The 20,493-nt window shown below is 47.2% G+C and overlaps 1 protein-coding gene across 4 annotated transcripts; it reads right to left on the bottom strand.

Moving 5' to 3' along the window:
• On the bottom strand, positions 1-17,658 carry ZSCAN12 (zinc finger and SCAN domain containing 12). 4 transcript variants are annotated; one of them, XM_045058432.1, is made up of 5 exons: positions 17,001-17,150; positions 16,097-16,552; positions 11,385-11,550; positions 8,256-9,390; positions 1-1,688 (listed from the first exon to the last, which is right to left on the bottom strand). In XM_045058432.1, the coding sequence occupies exons 2-5, from the start codon at positions 16,505-16,507 to the stop codon at positions 1,523-1,525; spliced, it is 1,878 nt and encodes a 625-aa protein (XP_044914367.1). In that variant the 5' UTR covers positions 16,508-16,552; positions 17,001-17,150; the 3' UTR covers positions 1-1,522. The 4 variants fall into 4 exon arrangements, with proteins under 4 accessions (XP_044914367.1, XP_044914368.1, XP_019685645.1 ...); XM_045058433.1 differs by lacking the exon at positions 1-1,688 and adding an exon at positions 1,778-1,922 and having other exon boundaries at positions 8,190-9,390; XM_019830086.3 differs by lacking the exons at positions 1-1,688; positions 17,001-17,150 and adding an exon at positions 17,425-17,658 and having other exon boundaries at positions 7,493-9,390.
• Between the last annotated feature and the right edge of the window lie 2,835 nt (positions 17,659-20,493).

Here is a 20,493-nt window from a genome sequence, read left to right as displayed (position 1 = left end):
TTGGAAACAAGTCCTTATTTTTATTCTTAGTATAACCATCTAAAAAAACGCACAGATAATTCAAATGTCAGTTGTCTCTTCTGCTGAGATAATGAGACTAAAAATGAAGAACAGTGACAAAGGTAAAACCCAGTTTGACTTAAAGTACACGCCTTTATGTGTCTAAACTGTCATCTCAGGTTGGCAAAGTGCCCAAAAAGGCATGTGAGGTTCCACTTTGAGTGAGAAGAGACAGCTGGGCAGAAAGTTTGGAAGAGCAAGGAGGATTTTCCCACAAAATGTGACAAAGAACCAGTAAGGTATAATCAAAAAACGTAAGAAGAGATCAGTTTGAATCCAGAGATAAAAAATAGAATATAATGAAATCAAGAGAAATTTTAATTTGTTAGGACTACTTAAAAGGATCATTTATACCAACTGAAATGTACCTAGGCCACTACTACAGACACATAAATGCTCTACAAATATTGGTTGAGTGAATCAATGAATAGTGGGATATGACAAAAGTTAACTTGAAGCAATAGCTAGGTTTCAGTTATAAAATGCACACTGTTTTGATATGGGAAAATGTTTCAGAATTACATACTATTTTGATATGGAAAAACTAAAATGGGGAAAAATAATTTTTCCAGTAATGTTCAGGACTAAAACATAAGAAAGCAGCACTTTGAAGTAAAGTAGCTGAATAGGTCAAACCAAACAACCAAACTGCTCACAAATATAGCTGAGTTTCCACCTAAAGAACTGGGCAGACAACAAGGAGACAGGGGCAAGTTTTCAAGGGAAAGGACATGAACTAATGAGAGACCCAAGAAGCTTCTTTTCAAGGATCTCTTCTCTCTGCAGACACCCTTTCTCACTGGCTTTCTGTTTCAAAAGGCAATAATGATGAAAGTCAAACTAAAATTGGGTCTTAACAGGCTGCATGTGAAGCCTCGGATTCCGAAGTACTTTCTCTGCCATATCTTGTTCTATCCTTTAGCCTGGACCCTAGAGCCAACTGGATGAAGCTGGTCTTGGAAAACTGAATTTGAAGTTAAACACTCAGTAAAAACACCCAAACAACAACCCAACATCGGAAGTTTCCCGGTGTGCACAAATACCAGGGGGAATTAAAGCCCCGAGGGAGGTGCTGGGTTTTCGCTTCAGAGACATATGGTGGATCCTACAGTTCAGCTTTACTGCTTTCTGCGCCATTCCAGAAGGCTTTCACTAGTCAAGCCATAACATAAGCGATTATCCCGACCCTTTCCACCTGATGGCTTTCCCTCCAAGCTGTCTCCAACTTCTCCAGCACAAGTGATGCCTCTTCTCCACATTCTGGGTATTATCCCTGCCTAACTGTGCAGCTCCCTAGGTAGGTGTCAGGACCTACTTCAGCACCTGCTCCTTGGTCTGTTTCTGATCTCAGCACCTGCAAGTAAAGTTCTCTGAGTCGTCTTGCAGCCCCGGGGTGGGGGGCAGGCAGCTATCTTGGGTAGTAGCAACTTAAAAGTCTGAAGGAATATCCGTGACTTCTTTGTCAGCGTGGTCCCAGGCACAGCCCTCTCCCTCGGCCATCAGTCATGTTAGGGACCTTCCCACAGGAGGAACGCCATTCTGGAATGAGAGCACTCAAGAGAAGATTCACTCCAGCTTGAGGTTCACGCTGGTTTTTCAGAAGTATTTCCTTGTAGTCGGTCTTCTTCCTGGGACACAAAATAACATTGTTAACAAAACCTCTAAACTTTGTTAAGCTCATTTTTTTACTCAAGAACTCACTACTCAGACAATGCACTGAAAGAAAAAGGAACTTTATTAGGAAGCTAACTACATTAGAAGAGTGGAAGTGGCTTTGCAAATTATTAGCTAGCACCCTATGCTAAAATCTTTTACTTCCTAAATATTAGTTAATAAAGCTTGAAAGACCATGACGCTCTTCCCTTCGGTTCTTCCCAGAGAATCCCAAGTAAATGATAAGAGGATAACATGAGAAATGAGAAAATAATAACAGCTAATATTTATTTAAAAGTGACTACAAATTTACTCATTTAAGTAGACACTATTACAATTCCACTGACAGCTGAATGATACTGTGGCACAGAGGGATCAAATCGTTTGCTAAATCACATAACCGGGAAGTGGCTTCTAGTCGTGAGTCAGATCACCTCCCCAGCCACTCCCACTGTCCCACAGCCAAGGTATCCTAATACAATTCAAAACTCGGAGGCCATCCTTGACTTCCCCTGGAACCCTGAAGTCTGACCGAAGCCCCCTCGTCCCCCACCCCCGCAGTCCCCGGGTCAGAGGCGGAGCCAGCCCGGCGCGCGCAGGTGCACCGCCCCCTCTCCCGATACAGGTGCGCGCCGAGGCCGGCGGAGCGCGCGCTTCCCGGTCAGCTGCGGGGCCCCAGCCGCGACGCCGCCGGTCTCCTCTAGGAATCTGGAGGCTTTCTCCTCTCGATGGTTGCCTGGCAGAGTCCCCGCCCCGCAGAGCATTCCGGCGGGGCCCACCTCCCGTCGCACGACCGAGCCAGAGCCGCCTTCCCCCACCCCCGAAGACAAAGGGCGCGAACCTGGGCTGCGTCATCCCCGGTAACCACGGGGAGGCCTCCCCCTCCCGCTCGGGGAGGCCTGTCCCCACGGAGGACAGTGACTGCGGGACTGGGTGCCGCACCTGGCACCAGTCCTGGGGGAACTGCGCGCGGGGACGGGTGACCTCTGCGGCGGGCGCTCCCGGTGACCGAACACCGCAAACGGCCGTACAGCACCTCAGAGGCGCTAAGCGCCGTCCAAGTGCTTCGCGTGTAACCCACTCAGCCCACCTAACTGCCCCAGGAGATGGTGGCACTATTGCCATGTTCCCCAAGGGGAAAGTGAGACACAAGGCTAGTAAACCGCTTGCCCAAACTCACTCAGCTGGAATTTACAGTAAACTGTAAGCTGCCACTTTTAGCGGGTATGAAATGATGAGATACCTGCTCCTAAGTATCTCAGTGAAGTAGGCACACCGAAGCACTAGCTCAAAAAGTAAAATATGCGTCTCAGGCTTAGAGAGGAACCAATAAACACCTAACCCTTGGTTGTTACTAGGTACTAGTTACCTTCTAGTACAGTTATCTAACTAGTACAGTTAGGTTACTGGTTACTAGTAACCTTCACTTAGAAAGCCCTTGGGACATCCAGGACCAGGCCTTTTAGGCTAAAGACCTACCCAAAGACCATCTTCAACTGAGACAGGTGGAAGACGAGCCTTGACTGATGGGCTGATGGGCGTTCAGACCCATGGGTGAGAATCAATGGTTTCCATGAAATCAAGGGAAAACTCCTGGCTTTCAACCGTGGTCTTACGTGAGCTAAGGAGCTGATCAACTGAAAAGCTGAAAATACTCATCACGGTTGGCTTTGTCAAAATCTTATTGTATGTATAAAACATACACAACACACATTTTTATAAAATATATTCATACGTACTCTCCATATATTTACAGAAGTACATGTGTAAAAAATGTGCAAGGACTCATTACCAATTATACCCAGTATTTGGAATGGCAGGATCTACAGAAATTCCAATAAAAGGAACTGCTAGAGCAGCTGTGACAGAACTTTTCCGTGCGAAAGGATGGACGTTGAAAATAAAGGTTATCACATGATTATCACCAAATTGAACAAGCACTTGCTGCTCAAATTCTGGGCTGTGGGGACAGGACAGGCACCTGAAAGGACTACTTTATATAATAATGATGGTTTCTTTCATCCTAAAAGTGGTATTAGCTACATAGAAGAGATCCATTTGGGCTACTGGGTAGATCCAAAACGGGATAGCTTTATGATGTGCATCAATGGAGACTGCCAAAAATCTCCTATTCTGTCAGAGTGAATTTCAGCTCTAAGCCAGGAGGGGGATCCCTTTCTCTGAAGAGCCCATTTTTAGCGGAAATGTCTCCTGTGGGCACCCTCCTTGTGAGGCAACAAGAATTAGGGCTCATGTTATGCTGACCAAACCTCATCCAAGAGTTGGTATGCCGAGAGGGTGGTGGTGGTATTATTAGCCTTGGGTGTTTGGACCCAGGACTCTGGGGTTTCTGAAGTATCTTCCAGAATAGTGACAGATTTTCCAGATAATTACTTGATTATGACTGCAACACAGGGTTCCTTCAACTGAACTAGACAAGGAAGCATGGGCTCTGGAACTGGGCCGCTGGCCTTCAAATCTTGGCCCCACCACATTCCAACTTTGTGACCTGAGGCAGCTTCAACTCCTCCAATTCACAGCTAAAAATAAAACCGTGGAAAGCACTTTAGTAATGCCTGGCCCTTAATAAGCTGTTAACGTTACATGTTACTAACAAATCCTTTTCTTGACTCCAAAAGATGGCCAATAAGGACTCTGACTGTAAGAGTTCTGGAACAGATCATCTATGGGATGTAACAAGAGGCTACTTCCATTCAGGGTACGGGAGTGGAGCTGCTCCACATTCTGGTACCTTCGTGCTCTCCACCTCTGCCCTCAACACACAGCGGGCATTTCTCAATTTGGAGCCCTGCTCATTCCCAATTTTTTCTGCATTAGCTTTATCTCATGCCTAAAATTCCAGGAGCCTGTTCCTACAACTGAGGTTTCTTTTGGAGGAGGCCCATCTTTCTTCCTTTTGCAACCCCTATTACACCCCCTGGAGCTCCTGTTTGTCACGTTACTTTTCATCCTGAGCCTCCTTCACTTTTCACTGCTTTAGCAATTTGATTCTCCCCCAAACCCTACAGGAGCTTTTTGTCTTAAACACTGAGTATCTTGTTTACCTTGAATCAACCAGAAAAGAGAAGCCAGTCAATCTCACTCTTATCCTTAATGTTATTCCCAAGCCACCGCTTCGCGATTCATCATTTGAGTGTTGCACCAATTGCTCAAGCTGGCTGTTATGTCACTACTCTGGACTGACATTTCTACCTTGGACTTGCTTCAGTGTCCTTTTTCCTTTCCATCCTGCCACCTGTTGTTGATGGTTTCAAAATCTGCGAAGATAAGCTATTCAAACGAGCCTAGAGCCTGTCACTGTTCTACATCTACCTTCTATTCAGAACGACGTACCGTGGACTTCACTGTGAGGCATCCTCTGTGCACCGCACTCCCCAATTCCATGTCTAACCTCGGTCACATCCTCCACTTGCCCCTCAGGGCCTTCTACTCCTGTGTTGCCCATTTAGCTCCAATTATTCTACTCTATTTTCTTATCCTGGATAGTTTGAGCCCCTTTGATGTCTACCTGGAAACGCCAGGTCACTCACCTTTTCTTGGTAGTGCTTAAACTACATTTAAGCAGAAGAAACAACCAGAACAAAACCTCCCCCTTTATTTTTAACCAAGTTATGAACTGTATCCTATATGATAGGCATATCCCACTATTCTGGATCTTTGTCTAGGGTTCATTCATATTAAGCAAATAAAGGTGTTAGAGGCAAATGGAGGAACATGTCTGCCCTGAGAGGATGTGTTTAACAGCAGATGAAGGGCGGAACCCACAGATAACAGCACTGAGAGCCAAAAGCAAGTTTAAATTAAGAGTCGTGTTCCAGTGAGCAGTAAGATTAGAGGTTTGAGATTACTATGAAGAGTAACTTCAGTCCGGATAACATGTCTGAAATCAGGCAAGGTGACAAGCATGGACAGCATCTGAAGGACATTCTCATTTGGGTTCTCATCTCTAAGCAACGTCCCCTCCATCAAAGAGCTTGCAAGAGTGAGAGACGCATGGCAGGGGAAGCTGGGAAGAGAACAGGAACACACCCGGCTGAGAGCCCCCAGCCTCACTCAGGGAAACAAACTCAGTTTTCTGGAGGTAAAAAAGGAGGTACCCAACCCCAGCTGCCTCGACGCCTTCTGTGTGCAGCTCCAATGTTGGTCTTAGGATACAACACCTCAAGGGTCTTCAACTTGAGAGTGAGCTGTTTTTCCAATGTCCATTTACTTTCCTCTATTGTGAACTCAGGATGTCTTCCCTTAGTCACAGAAATTGCAATCCCAAAAGCAAATCTGACACACAATGTACCTAAATTATAGTATTATTATTATTATTATTATATTATGAAAATGTGCTCACACTTAAAGCTTAGAAGCTAGAACATATCACTTTCTCCAGGGACTTCTGGTTCCAACCAGTGATGATACTATGTTCTGGATAGGGTGATGGATAGAGGGGCAAGAGATGGGGGCCGTCAGGAAAGGGGGGCAGAGTACATACAGTAGTGGGGAGGAAACAGGATAGACATGGCAGCTGGACAGAACGGCAGTTAGGAGTAAAGATGCGAACTACCCTCGTTTCTCCTGTCCCTTGTGTGTCTCACCACTTCAGGCCCACTAAGGAGCTAGAGGTGTGGGGAGAAGAGGATCCCGGAGTTGTGTGGGATGATCTGGGGGAGGGGGGGTGGGAGCAGTCCCAAAAGTTGTAGGGCCTGTTGCGGTGAGGTACAAAGGGAAGGAAATCAGAGGACATGTCAATGAAGATTAAAAATAATCTCTGTAAATAAAAAGATAAACCGGGTGCCTGGGTGACTCAGTCAGTTAAGCGTCTGACTCTGGATTTCAGCTCAGGTCATGATCCCAGGGCTGTGGATTCAAGCCCCTCCTCGGGCTCTGCACTGTCAGTGCAGAGTCCTCTCTCTCACTCCCTCTCCAAATAAATAAACATTAAAAGAAAAAAAAGAAAAGATAAACTGAGCAGGAGACACGTGTGCGTGCCTGTTGTCCACGACTGAGTCACAGGCCCTCATCTACAACAGAACTGCTTACTCAGTGATACGGGAGTCTGGTCAACTAGCTTTTGGTTGATGTTTTTGCACAAGCCTCAAGGGATAGAGTCACTAATCTTTGGCTCTTTTATGTGCTCAAGAAGGTATACAAACCAAAAAATTGTAAACCAGTTTTGAAGAGCAACTATTAGGGAATTCAGAACATAAGCTGGGAAAAAACAGAGGTTAGGAGCAAACCAGAACACCAGCACTCTCCCCTAACACACAGCCTTGTGCTCTGGTGACCCCTAGGTGCCTCACAATGTAGGTCAGTCTCCGATTTCCTAAGACTTAAGTTGGAAGAGGTGGAAAGGCCATCCCGAAGCCCCTGATGCTGGATGGCTGTCTAATTTCCCTGTTCACTCCTGTCCTTCAGAGCTTTCCCCAAGCTAAGAATCTGCAGTGGCCTGTGTTTAGTGGCCCGTGTTGACGCTTCCCCACCTCACAGGCAACCATGAAGGCAGCTGCGATTCAATGCAGTGTTCCTCGAATTTTAGAATCAGGTGACTGTGGAGCTTGGACAATGGGGATTCTCGGCCCCTGCCCCAGACTTCACGAAGCAGGATGTGAGGGGGTCGCAGGCATCTTAACCAAACTCCACAGGGGACTCTGACGTGCACTGAAGGGGAGAACCACGAGAGCAAGGGACAGGACAAGTCAGAGACCTACTGCCGGCCCCTCCCTGTGACACTGTAGCTAGGTCACCCTCTCCAGAAGCAGGCGTACCCTCACTTTTAAAACAGAGAAGGATTTTAATTTACAGGCAGATCTTAGGAATTAAGAAAAGTGCTTTGTGCCTTTTGTAAGAGGCACCGTCCGTGCCCTCCCAGCCCGGCCCGAGCCGTTCCCAGGGTATCTCCGCCACCGCCCACCTGAACAGATGCCCCACCTCAGGCTGCCACTGGCGCCACAAGCCCCGAGCGTCCTCGCCTCCCCCTACGTGGGCTTTACCCTGGTTTCCACCCCGCCTTCCAAATCTGCCCACGGAACCCCGATCTTCAATACAATCTTGGCTGACCCGCTCAGGCATTGGTGATCCGTCCTTCAGAACGGACAGCACTGGCCGCCACCCGCCACCTCACGGACACGCGGCTCAGATCACTTCTGCCGTCCTGCAGTCCGATCTAAGCTCACACGTGACCTGACGGACCACAGGCTCCACCGTAAACTGGCGAGAAGAGGACTTTCGTGTTACGCTCTTTGTCCTACACACCAGCTGATGTCACGCGCGGCACACGGTGAACCCTTTACAAGACGTCTGAGGTGTCCTTGTAGCAACGGTGACTGCCGTTGGAATCACTCCCCAGCTAGTATTCCTCTCCAGCCTGTACTCTGGGACACAGCGTCCCCGTGGTCATCCCAGAAACAGACTCCTCCCCTTTGTGGACAGTCCGCTGCTGCCTACGAGCTGAGGGCTGCCTGAACGACTCCCCACACTCATTAGAGGGAGCACCTCTACTATGGATTCTCTGGTGTTTGCTAAGATCTGACCTCTGTCTGAAGGCTTTGCCGCACTGGTCACATTGGTAGGGTTTCTCCCCAGTGTGGATCCTGTGATGCTGAATGAGGCTGGTGATGCCTCGGAAGGCGTTCCCACAGTCGTCACACTTGTACGGCCTCTCTCCAGTGTGGGTTCTCTGGTGTTCCGTGAGAACTGATCTCTGAGTGAAGGCCTTCTCACACTTATCACACTTGTAAGGTCTCTCTCCAGTGTGAACTCGCTGATGTTCTACAAGGCTTGTCCTCTGAATAAATGCTTTTGCACATACGTCACACTTGTAAGGTTTCTCCCCAGCGTGGATTCTCTGATGCTGAACAAGGCCACTCTGACTGAAGGATTTCCCACACTCCTTACACTGATGGCACTTTTCTTTGTGGTGGATCTCCTGGTGGGAAACCAGGGAGGAGTTATAAACGAAGGCTTTCCCGCACTCGCTGCACTCATAGGGCTTTGCCCCAGTGTGAACTCCTTGGTGTTGAGTGAGTATTGAACGCCGACTAAAACTTTTATTGCACTGAGCACAATGGTATGGTTTGTCTCTCGTGTGGATCTTGAGATGGTGAAAGAGGCCCGCTTTCTGGCTAAAGGCTTTGCCGCATTCGTTACAGTGGTAGTGTTTCTCTCCTGTGTGGAGCCTCTGATGTTGGTTAAGAGCTGACCAGCGGCCAAAGGCTTTGCCACACTCATTACATTTATACGGTTTCTCTCCGGTGTGTATTATTTTGTGCCGAATCAGCACGGTTCTCCCACGGAAAGTTTTCCCACATTCCTCACATTTGTAGGGCCTGTCTCCAGTGTGGACCCTCTGATGTTCTAAGAGGTTCGAGTGCTGACTGAAGGCTTTTCCACACTCCTCGCACTCATGAGGTTTTTCTCCTGGACAGACCCTCTGCTGTTCAGTCAGACGGAGTCTGTTCTCATCACCCGCAGACTGCTCACCTTCCCTGGAGTGTCCAGAAGACTCTTCTGTTTCTGCTTCGGATCCGTCCGCTTCTCTGCACCTAGCCGACTGGGACATGTCCCTTTCAAATCCGCTACACATATTCCCCTGCGGTGCTGCTTCTTCAGACACTTCTTGCTTTAGAGTTGAATTCCTGTACTTATTTCCAGTCTCAACACCTGAAACTGCAATGGATCACAGTTACTAGTTTCCACCTCATCAGACACTCATTATTCAGGTGAAAAACATATTAAGAACCCACAGTTTCTGCAGGACTGTACAATGGTATTAAAACATAGGACAGACCTAATACATAAAACACTCCAAAAATTGTTATGGAAAAGACCAATAATCCAATAAAAACTGGGCAAAGGAAAAGTTGTTTCCAGGAAAGGAAATACAACAGCTCTTAAAGATGCCCACCTCAAAATAAGGAAAAAGCAAACTTGAGTATTGAGGTACAATTTGCACCCATCACCTCCGCCCATCAGTAGAACACTGTTCATGAAATGGGTATCACACATCGCCAGTGGGAGTGCAAACTGACCCGGGCTTCATACAGACCAACTTGCCAATATCCATCAAAATGACAACTGTATTTAATCTTGGGGCTAGTAATTCCACACATGGGAATTTATACTGAAGTACTCACACAAGCTCACCACAGCACTACCTGTTAGAGCAAATCACTGGGGACAACTGGGGAATGGACAAGTTAATTGTGTGGTTCATCCATACATTAAAATTTTTTTTAACATTTATTTTTGAGAGACAGAGAGAGACAGAGCATGAGCCGGGGAGGGGCAGAGAGAAAGAGAGGAGACACAGAATCTGAAGCAGGCTGCAGGCTCTGAGCAAGCTGTCAGCACAGAGCCTGATGCAGGGCTCGAACCCACAAACCGTAAGATCATGACCTGAGCCGAAGTCGGATGTTCAACTGACTAAGCCACCCAGGCACCCCCACCCATACATTTTAATATTAAGGTGCTGTTAGGAAATAAAAAATATGGGGCGTCTGGGTGGCGTCCGTCTGACTCTTGATTTCGGCTCAGGTCATGATCTCACGGTTGTAAGATAGAGTCCAGAGTCGGGCTTTGCTCTGAGTGTAGAGCCTGCTTGGGACTCTCTCCCCTGCTGCCCTTCCCTCACTCATGTGCGTGCATGCATGCTCTATTTAAAATTTTTTTTAGGGGCGCTTGGGTGGCTTAGTTGGTTAAGCATCCGACTTCGGGTCAGGTCACAATCTCACTGTCCGTTGAGTTTGAGCCCCATGTCAGGCTCTGTGCTGACAGCTCAGAGCCTGGAGCCCGCTTCAGATTCTGTGTCTCCCTCTGTCTGCCCCTCCGCTGCTTGCACTCTGTCTCTCGCATTGTCTCAAAAAATAAACATTAAAATAAATAAATCAATAAATAGATAGATAGATAAATAAATAAATAAAATAAAAAAATTTTTTAAAAACGCAAACCTTTACCATCTTAGTAATAAAGAGAAGAAAATGTATTTGCTTGAATGTGGAAAAACGTATACATATAAAAAGATATCTAGGGAAGCACATACAAGAAACAGAACAGTGACAACTCATCTCAGGGCAGGGAGAAGACCAGATGGCCGAGGGAATGAGTGGAAGGAAAACTTGTCACTAGGTAACTAAGTTTTTATCTTTGAATTATGAATTTTTACCTATTTTTAAAAATTAAATGTAGAGAACACAGAGATAAGGAATATGGGGTCTTTCGCACATTCACCAACTTAACATTCCGCCACATTTGCTCTGTTGTTCCTCCTTTTCCTAAGAGTACACATATATATGCTTTCTCCTGAACCATCTGAAAACTGCAGACATCCTGGGCCAAAAGCTGGTTACTGAAGGCAGGAGGACAGTAGCACCATCTGACAGGATAAAGGCCAGAAATAGCAGGGAAGTCAGTATGAAGGAAAGTAACTATCAGAAGGACTCAATTAAGTGATCTCATAAGATACTGCAGGAGTGGAGAACAAAATATTAACATGAAGAGAAAACGAGAGTTGAAGCGTGACAAACCGAACCAGCTGAGAGTCCGTGCACGAGAGGTCGTCCTGACTGTGACGAGGAGAAACGAACGGTACACGGAACTGAAGAGGCCCCAGGTCCTGTGCCTGCCTGTCTTCCCTTCCTCCCAAGCTGCTCTGTCTTCCTTACCTTGCTCCTCCGGCTGGGCTCCAGGTCCTGGAGATTCATACTTCAGCCGGGCAACCCCGGATGGGAGGGGCATGCCGGGCTCCCGTCCTGTTCCCACAAGGGCCGTCTCCTGCAAGAGCGTGTCCTGTTGCTCAGTGTGGACAGGGACACGGTGGACACATTCATCCTGCCAACAGGAAACAACGGTATAGGATCCAATCCGAGGCAGTGACACCCGGCTGTCCGGCACCTGCACTTCTTTCCAGACATCAGCCTGCTGTAACGCGCCTCATTCTTCAAGGCCTGTATACAAGCCACCTCCTCCAGGAACCCCGCCCTTCTGTTCTGAACCGCTAAAAAATGCTGGCTGTGCCACCATCACGTCTTTGTCTTATGCTCAAAGTGGAGATGCGAGAGGAAGAAAATAGGAAGGAGAGAAGGAAGAGAAGGTAAAGGGAAGCCAACGAGCACAAGACAAGAACTTGGGGGAAATTAACAGAAGAGAAAAAGAAGAAAAGGATGGGGTAAGTGAAGAGAAATGATGGAGAAACGAGGCAAAAAGGCAGAGGGAACAAAGGAGAAAGAGGGAGGAAAGACAGGGGATGGGAGGAAGCTGTTCCCTACAGTCTCTGCTCTTCTGAGGCTCCTCCCCCACTTCCTTCCAGGAGATGACCTTGTTCTCTCCTTGTCCAAGGTCATGGTCACATCAGAGATCACCCGCTCTTTTCTTCATCACCCCCCACACACTTACTCCCTTCCACTTAGAGGAAGAGGCCTTTGCTTCATCAAGGCCCGTACCTTGTAACCTCAACTCTTGCCTTCAACCCCATCCCTTCCTGCACCTCTGACCTCTGCTCCCTAAACTCACTCACTCTGGCTTCCACTCCTCCACGGAATCACTCCCTCTTGTATTTAAAAATAAATCGTATTTCCCCAGCGTGGTATGAAAGGCAGCGATTCGGGGGCCACTTAGTTGCTTCTTGGTTCAGGAGCTCCATGTCCCTGGGTGGTTTCTCAGACCGTGCATGACTCAGACTGTGCATGAGGCACATTGCGGGGGCACCGGCATACAACAGACCCTCAAGTTACCCCCCAATCCTGCAACAGCTACATTCTGGGAGTAAGAAATCACCACACGCTGCCTGTACTTCCAACACAGCTTCGTTCTGTAACTTCTGACCCCAGAATAAGAGCCAAAGTCAGTAGGATGCTCTCAGAGGCAGACAGAAAAAGGTTTTCAGACCTCAAATTTGGAAGGAGAAAAAGGCCGGTACAGTGAGCTGTGCCTTCCTTCTGTCCCTGGATCTCTGGTGAGGCCTCAGAAATCAGGATGAAATTCCATCAGCCACCCCCAGCATGCTTTGAGGGAAAGGGCAGTACAAAGACAACATGTTTAAAAGCAAATTACTTCTGCCCGCACTTGGGAGTGCCATTCTTTCTTCTGGTTCTCTTCCCATCTCCCTGGCCAGTCCCTCTCATTTTCCACCGTCCTGTCGATCCTTTTGTCCCACAGCTTTAAATATCACCCATATTATGACAAGCTCCAATTTTGTTATTCCAGCACACATCCCTCTGCTGAGTGGAGTTGCTTGCCCAACTTTTCCAATTGGGTTCTAAGAGGAATCTACAATTCAACACGTCCAAAGCCTAGTAACTCTAGATTCCCGCCCCTACTCCAAATCTTCTTCTTTTCCTGCCTTTATCATCTCCTTGAATGACAAACCCATGTGACACGATGCGATGTTCAAACAAATCCCCTCAAGATCCAACTGCATCTCGCTGCTTCCACTGCTACTGTCACAGTTCAAGCCACTGGTACCTCCTGCCTGGATTAGTGCTGATTGGGCTTCCCTGCTTCAACCTTTGACCCTGGGCCTCCTGCACTCCCACCATGAATCCTAATCTAGGACTCTTCCAACAGAGCGGCTGGAGTGATTATTTTAAAAATTTAGGTCATAGGGCGCCTGGGTGGCTCAGTCGGTTAAGCGTCCGACTTCGGCTCAGGGTCATAATCTCACGGTTCGTGGTTCGAGCCCCGCGTCGGGCTCTGTGCCGACAGCTGGGAGCCTGGAGCCTGCTTGGGATTCTGTGTCTCCCTCTCCCTCTGCCCTCGTCCTCCTCATGCTCTTTCTCTCAAAAAAAACCAAACATTAAAAAATAAAAATAAATAAATAACATTTAGGTCAGATTAAACCTCTCTTCTGTTCAAAACCCTCCAATGACTTTCCATCTCAGAATAAGATCCAAAGCCCTTACAATGGCCTGTAAGTGCCCCCATGATTCGATCTCGTTCTAACTACCTCATTTCATCTCCTGCATCTCTACCACGATAAGCACATTCTCACCTGCCCACTATTTCCTCTGGCTGAACGTCCTCAGCCTAGGTGACTGCACAGCCTGATCTCTGCTCTAAATGTCACCCCATCTGGAAGGCCTTCCCTCACCAGTCTGTCAAAAATCCCACAGTCTCCGCCTCCTTCACTGTTTACCTTTTTTCCGCTTCATTGCTGTTTTCATATAGGATTTATCTCCACCTGGCACCACCTGGTTACTACTCTCATTAGACTAGAATCTGTTTACAAGACAGAGGCAACTTCTGGGCTTTGTGCACTGCTGCGTTTCCAGTGCCTAGAATGGTGCTTGGTGCGTATTAAACGTTCAATAAACGTCTTCTGAACGAATGAACTTTCCCCCAATCCACCATCCCCGATAGCCTTGAACTCTGTTAGGAGCACCTCAATTACACTGGTCTCTCAAGCTTGAAATCCCCCGCGCTTAGCCTAGAATAGATTGCTCCGTAGAGAGTTTTCCCTTTTTTATCCATCTAATCTATCATCGTTTCCAATTAATACTTACTTAAGACATGCCTCATCCTTCATAGCCTCACCGTCTTGACTCTACTTCAAACTCAGATCTTCAAACTCTGCCACATGTTCCTCCCCCTTGCCAATGCTGGGTTGCACTTCTTGTTTTATTACTTCCCTGTTTTATACTCATCATACCAAGACTTCTGAGTCTTGATTCTATTGACACGTTGGGTCAGAAAAATCCCTGTTATAAGACGCCATCCTATACGTTATAAGATATTCCAAAATATCCTTACCCTTTAGCCGCTCGATGCCAGTAGCACCTCCCCCCACTATGACAACCAAAAATGTGCCAAGACATCACCAAATGCCCTTTAGGGCAGAAAATTGCCACTGGTTGAGAACCGCTGTCTTTTATCAATGTTGGAACAAAACAGAACAGAATTCTACATAATTTGGTTAGATCCTGGCGTTACTCACTTAAAGAGAAAAGGTTAGAAGCTTCTGTCCTACAGAACAGACTCTACACTCCACAGGTGATACTCAAGGTCCTGGACTCTGTTCTCAACCCTTCTACTCACTACCCATGTGTCGGACCTAACTGGGCTCTACTACTCCAGGAATCTCGTCCCTGCTCTCTGAACCTTCCTCTCTGCTCTGACCTCACATTCCTCCAAGATGGTGACCTTGATTTCTCCATCTTTTAATCCTTTAATGGATGCAGAGCAGTGCATATACCTGCAAGACCTTATTTCTTAATTACTTGTATCCTGCAACAGAAGCGATGTCCCTTCCAAGAGACTGCTGCGCACCCCGTTACGCTCACTTAACATTTTCTCTTAGAAATCTTATTTCTAAAGAAGACATCCAGATGGCTGACACGTGAAAAAATGCTCAACATCACTCATCATCAGGGAAATACAAACCAAAACCACAATGAGATACCACCTGACACCTGTCAGAATGGCTAACAGTAACAGTAATGCTAGTCAGGCAACAACAGATGTTGGCGAAGATGTGGAGAAAGAGGGACCCTTTTGCGCTGCTGGTGGGAATGCAAGCTGGTGCAGCCACTCCAGAAAACAGTACGGAGGTTCCTCAAAAAATTAAAATGCTACGACCCAGCATTGCACTACTAGGTATTTACCCAAGGGATACAGGTGGGCTGTTTCGAAGGGACACATGCACTCCCATGTTTATAGCAGCACTATCGACAATAGCCAAAGTATGGAAAGAGCCCAGATGTCCATCAACAGATGAATGGATAAAGAAGATATGGTATATATATGTGTGTGTGTGTGTGTGTGTGTGTGTGTGTGTGTGTGTGTGTGTGTATACACAATGGAGTATCACTCGGCAATCAAAAAGAATGAAATTTTGCCATTTGTAACTACGTGGATGGAACTGGAGGGTATTATGCTAAGCAAAATTAGTCACAGAAAGACAAGTATCATATGACTTCACTCATATGAGGAATTTAAGATACAAAACAGATGATTATAAGGGAAGGGAAGCAAAAATAATATAACAACAGCGAGGGAGACAAAACAGAAGAAACTCATAAATATGGAAAACAAACTGAGGGTTATGGGAGGGGTTGTGGGAGGGGGGAGGGGCTAAATGGGTAAGGGGCACTAAGGAATCTACTCCTGAAATCATTGTTGCACTATATGCTAACTTGGACGTCAATTAAAAAAATAATAATGAAATAAATCTTGTTTCTAATGTTTCTGAGTAGCATTTCATCAACTAGAAACCATAAGCTCATTACAGAAATACAGGATCCTCCCATAAAAAAGATATAAATAAGTTAGGTCTACATTAACCAAATTTCCATGACTTGGTGGAATAATGCTGTCCTTTGCTCTGGCCTACAAATCCGTAACTTACCTTATCTCAATCACAAACCATCTCTCATTTTCTCACCTGCTCTCCAGGCTCGTCCAGCTCCCGTTCCAGATCCTCCAGCACGGTCACCACCTCCTCCCCGCTCTCCGGGTGGTGCTCCCGCACCCAGGCCTGGAGCTCCTCGGGCAAGATGGTCAGGAACTGCTCCAGCACCAGCAGCTCCAGGATCTGCTCCTTGGTGTGTGTTTCTGGGCTCAGCCACTGGCGGCACAGCTCGCGGAGCCGGCGCAGCGCCTCGCGGGGTCCAGGCGTCTCCTGGTAACAGAAGTGTCTGAAGTACTGTCGGAAGACCTCCCTGCTGTGGGTGTTGTTCTTCTGCAGGTTCTGATCCCGTCTGGTGGTATTCCTGTACTCCTCCTCCTCCTCCACCTTTACTTCCAGAAGCGCACCCTGTTCCTCGTGGGCCGGCGCAGCCCAGGCCGACGCCATCGCGGCCGTGCAGAAGCTCTAGCGGTGCTTCCAGCAAGGGTGGACCTGAGGGAGAAGCCGTCGCTTTTAACACAAGCTACACCATAAGCGAAAACTGCAAATTCTAACAATTTACTTCTGCGCTTTGCAAGCCACCCCCAGGGTAATTCACGACACTCACGGAAACTGAATACGAAAGACTTAACACATTAAAGAGAAAGATTCAGTAAAAGGGGCTAAGGGTTTAAGGACGTCACAAAGGCAACACTTCCATTTAGCCCTAGAATAAAGGACGACCAAATGGAACACAACCAACGTTCAGAGCAAACAAGTAATAATAAAACACTGAGACGGCCTCTTTTAACCGGCAGGCGTGTGGCGGAAACCACGAAACCCGCGCGGCAGCCCCGCAGCAGGTGAAAGGGCGGCGGACGCCGCTCCCGAAGGCTGCCCCCCGCCCCTGCGGCTTCTCGGGCCGGCGGGGAAGGGCAGGGGAGAGCAGCAGCGCGCTCACCTGCAGCTCCCGAGGTGGCAGCCGGGTTCCTCCCGGGGAGACCACGGGTCACGCGGTCCAAGCAGCCGGGAGCCCGAACACCCCACAGCGCCCCACAAAGGCCGGAAGCGAGCCGGGCGGGAGGGCGCGCACTTCCGCTCCAGCCTCAGGAAGGGGCGGGCACTCGCCGGGCGGATCCCGCGCTGCCCCACGAGGTCGCGAGAGGTGGCCCGGTGGGCGCGAGCGCACTTCCGCTACAGCCGGAGGCCCCACGGGTCGCGGCAGGTGGCCGGGGAGCTGGCTGATGGTGCAGGTCTCGGCCCTGCCGGTCCCGCGTGCCGTCCCTGCTGCCCCGCCCCACGGTGAGCGAGGCCTGGCACACCTGGAATCGGTGCCACTTTGTAATGTGTGTAATTCTTTTTATAGATTTTTAGCGTCAACTTGCCAGTGTTTCGTTGGGGACTTGGCGTCTCTGCTCGTGGGACGTCTTGGCCCGTCGTCTTCCCTTCTGTGACTTCTTCCGATTCTGTAGGCTCCGCCGCGTGGGTGCCAGCCCCAGGCACGACCTGCGCGCTGCGAGTCTCGTCACCGGTGCAAGTGCCAGGAGAAAGCACCTGCGCGTCGAGGGGCAAGACACGGGAAGCTGAGGAGCAGAATTCCTGTCTCGTACACGCGGGAAACCCAGGGATGTAGGGGCACAGAATAGACGTTAGTTTATTACTAACATTTGGACAATTTATAAACCAGGTGATTCCAACATTTAAAAAATGCCGTCTCCTGTGATATTTTGATAAGCCTTCTAACTACTTCTAAAATGAAAAGAGAAAAATTCACTCAAATGGTGAAACTAATGTCAGATCACTTTGTTACTTTGTACATAAAAAATGAGCATAGATACACTTGATTAGCTCAGAGTCATGCTGGGTGTCTTTAGGGAAGTTAAAAAGGAGGCAAGAAAGGAGAAAAAAAATTAAACAATTATATAGAGAATCCAAAAAGAACTTTATTATTTTTTCCCCAGGCTTTATATCTGGGTGGATAAGGGTGTTTTGGAAAATTAAAGATGACTACAAATTTTTCCATGCTTTTCCTGTTTAGCTGTGGAGTCTGTCATTTCCCCATGAGTCTTGAGTGGGCTTGAGGACAGCTCAAATAAAATACAGCAAAACTGATGCTGTTTTAGTTTCCCAGCCTGAGCCCTTAAGGACAGCAGCAGCTTTCACTGTTTTTTGGAACAATTGCTCCTGGAGTCCTGAGCCACCACAGAAAGAGTCCGACGGCCCTACTGCAAAGATCACATAAGGAGGCCCCAAGACCGTCCTTCTAGCTGTTCTCGCCCCAAGGCACTGGGCATGGCAGTGCAGCTTGGATTTTCCAACAAACCCAGCTGCCAGATAAACACCACCAAGTGCCACTGTAAGATGCCACACGAAATGGAAGAAACTTCCAGCTGAGACCTCACCAAATTCCTGGCCCAAAATCTCATGGGATGGTTATTCTAAGCCACTGTTTCGTTTTTTTTGTTTGCTTGTTTATTTACTTTGAGAAAGCATGAGCAGAGGTGAAGCAGGGAGGGAGGGAGACAGAGAACCCCAAGCAGGCTCCGCACAGTCAGCCCAGAGTCTGATGTGGGGCTTGAACTCACAAACTGTGAGATCATGACCTGAGCCAAAATCAAGAGTTGGATGCTTAACCCACTGAGCCACCCAGGCGCTCCCAACTATACTCTTAAGTGCCTATAGAAGCAAAAGTAAATCTAGAGGAAGGTAACATCATTCAGAACCTTTGAGAACCTCAGCTTTTTTCCACAAATTTTCACACATAGTGTGACTCTTGATCTTGGGGTCCTGAGTTTGAGCTCTACACTGGGGGTAGGGATTACTTTTAAAAAAATTTTAAAAACTGAAAAAAAAAACAAAAAACATTTTCTTTGTATACAGTATGTGATGCATATAGCATACAAAATATGTGTTCAACTCTTCAGGTTATCAGCAAGTCTTCTGGTCAATAGTAGGCTCTTGATGATTAAGTGTTTGGGGGTCAAGTTATACTGAGATTTTTGTGTAGGGGATCAGTACCCCTAACCGCGTGTTGTCCAAGGGTCAACTGTACTATACTCAGGAGTAGGAAAAGATCATTGTTTATGGTGGTCGCAATGAATAATTAACCTGATCATCTTTCTCCTGTAGAATTCAAAATAAAGAGAATCCTAACAATTTCCCTGAACTTAATGCAATGTAAAATAATGGTTTTTGTTTTTCTTTGTGACTCTAGGATTGCTTCCTTTATTTTTATTACCTGCCTTTCCTGGGCATTTGAGTTTGCTTATTCTCCCTTGAACACTAACTTGGGTCTTTTCTGTTTTCCTAATACAAATCAATACACCTCTTTTTGAAAAAAAGATGCACCTGGGGCTCCTGGGTGGCTGTCGGTTGACTGTCCAACCTCTTGGTTTCAGCTCAGGTCATGATCTCACGGTTCGTGAGTTCAATGTCCATATTGGGCTCCCTGCTGACTGTGGAGCCTGCTTGGGATCCTCTCTTGCCACTTCCCTGCTCATGTGTGCACACTCTTTCTCTCAAAATAAAAAAAAAAAATAAACTTTAAAAAATAAAGATGCATCTTTCTTGTCTGGAGTCTTAACTGGGGGCTACATGTCACACATCATACCCTAGATAGGAACGGAAGGCGCAACAAGAACTCACCAGGTCATTACTAAAAAGATGCTGAACAAGTTTTTTGACTTGGCAAATCATAACTGCAGCATTTAAAATAACCATCTAATAACATTCCTATTTGTATTTTATACATAACTTAAATTTTCACTAAAATAATTTAACAGTCCAAGTTTTTGTGAGAACTGTATTTAAGAACTAATGAAAACATCTGGAAATCTGAACTGGTGGTCCATAAGCAGCCCTTTGAATCACTAAAATAATGTAGCTGCTTGAGGAGACTTAAAAAAAATTTTTTTTTCAACGTTAATTTTTGAGAAAGAGTGCAAGTTGGGAGGGGCAGACGGAGAGACACAGAATCTGAAGCAGGATCCAGGCTCTGAGTTATCAGCACAGAGCTGGACACAGGGCTCAAATTCACGAGCTGCGAGATCATGACCTGAGCTGAAGCTGGACATTCAACTGACTGAACCACCCAGGCACCTTGCTTGAGGAGACGGTTAAGGAAAAGTAAATGGCTCGTTCTGTTGAATCTGACAAGGTTTTGAGGGACATTCTGAAAGGCCAGTTCCCATCAAAGACCACCCAGAGGTCTGGTAGGAAGAAATTCTGCCTTGCTGATTTCACATGCTGGACACTTTAAGAGTTTGTTCTGTTTTGTTTACAGAGAGCAAGCGAGCGCAAGCAGGGCAGATGGGCAAGAGAATCTTAAGCAGGCTCCATGCCAAATGTAGCCTTGATATCACAACCCCAAGATCATGACCTGAGCTGAAATAGACACTTAACTGACTGAGCCACCCAGGCTCCCCTAAAATTTTTAATGTTAGATGAGATGCTAC

The sequence above is a fragment of the Felis catus genome, chromosome B2 (genome assembly GCF_018350175.1).
Source record: "Felis catus isolate Fca126 chromosome B2, F.catus_Fca126_mat1.0, whole genome shotgun sequence".
Taxonomy (NCBI): Eukaryota; Metazoa; Chordata; class Mammalia; order Carnivora; family Felidae; genus Felis; species Felis catus.
Note: the sequence above shows the minus strand (reverse complement) of the source record. Positions and strands in the feature narration are given on the sequence as shown.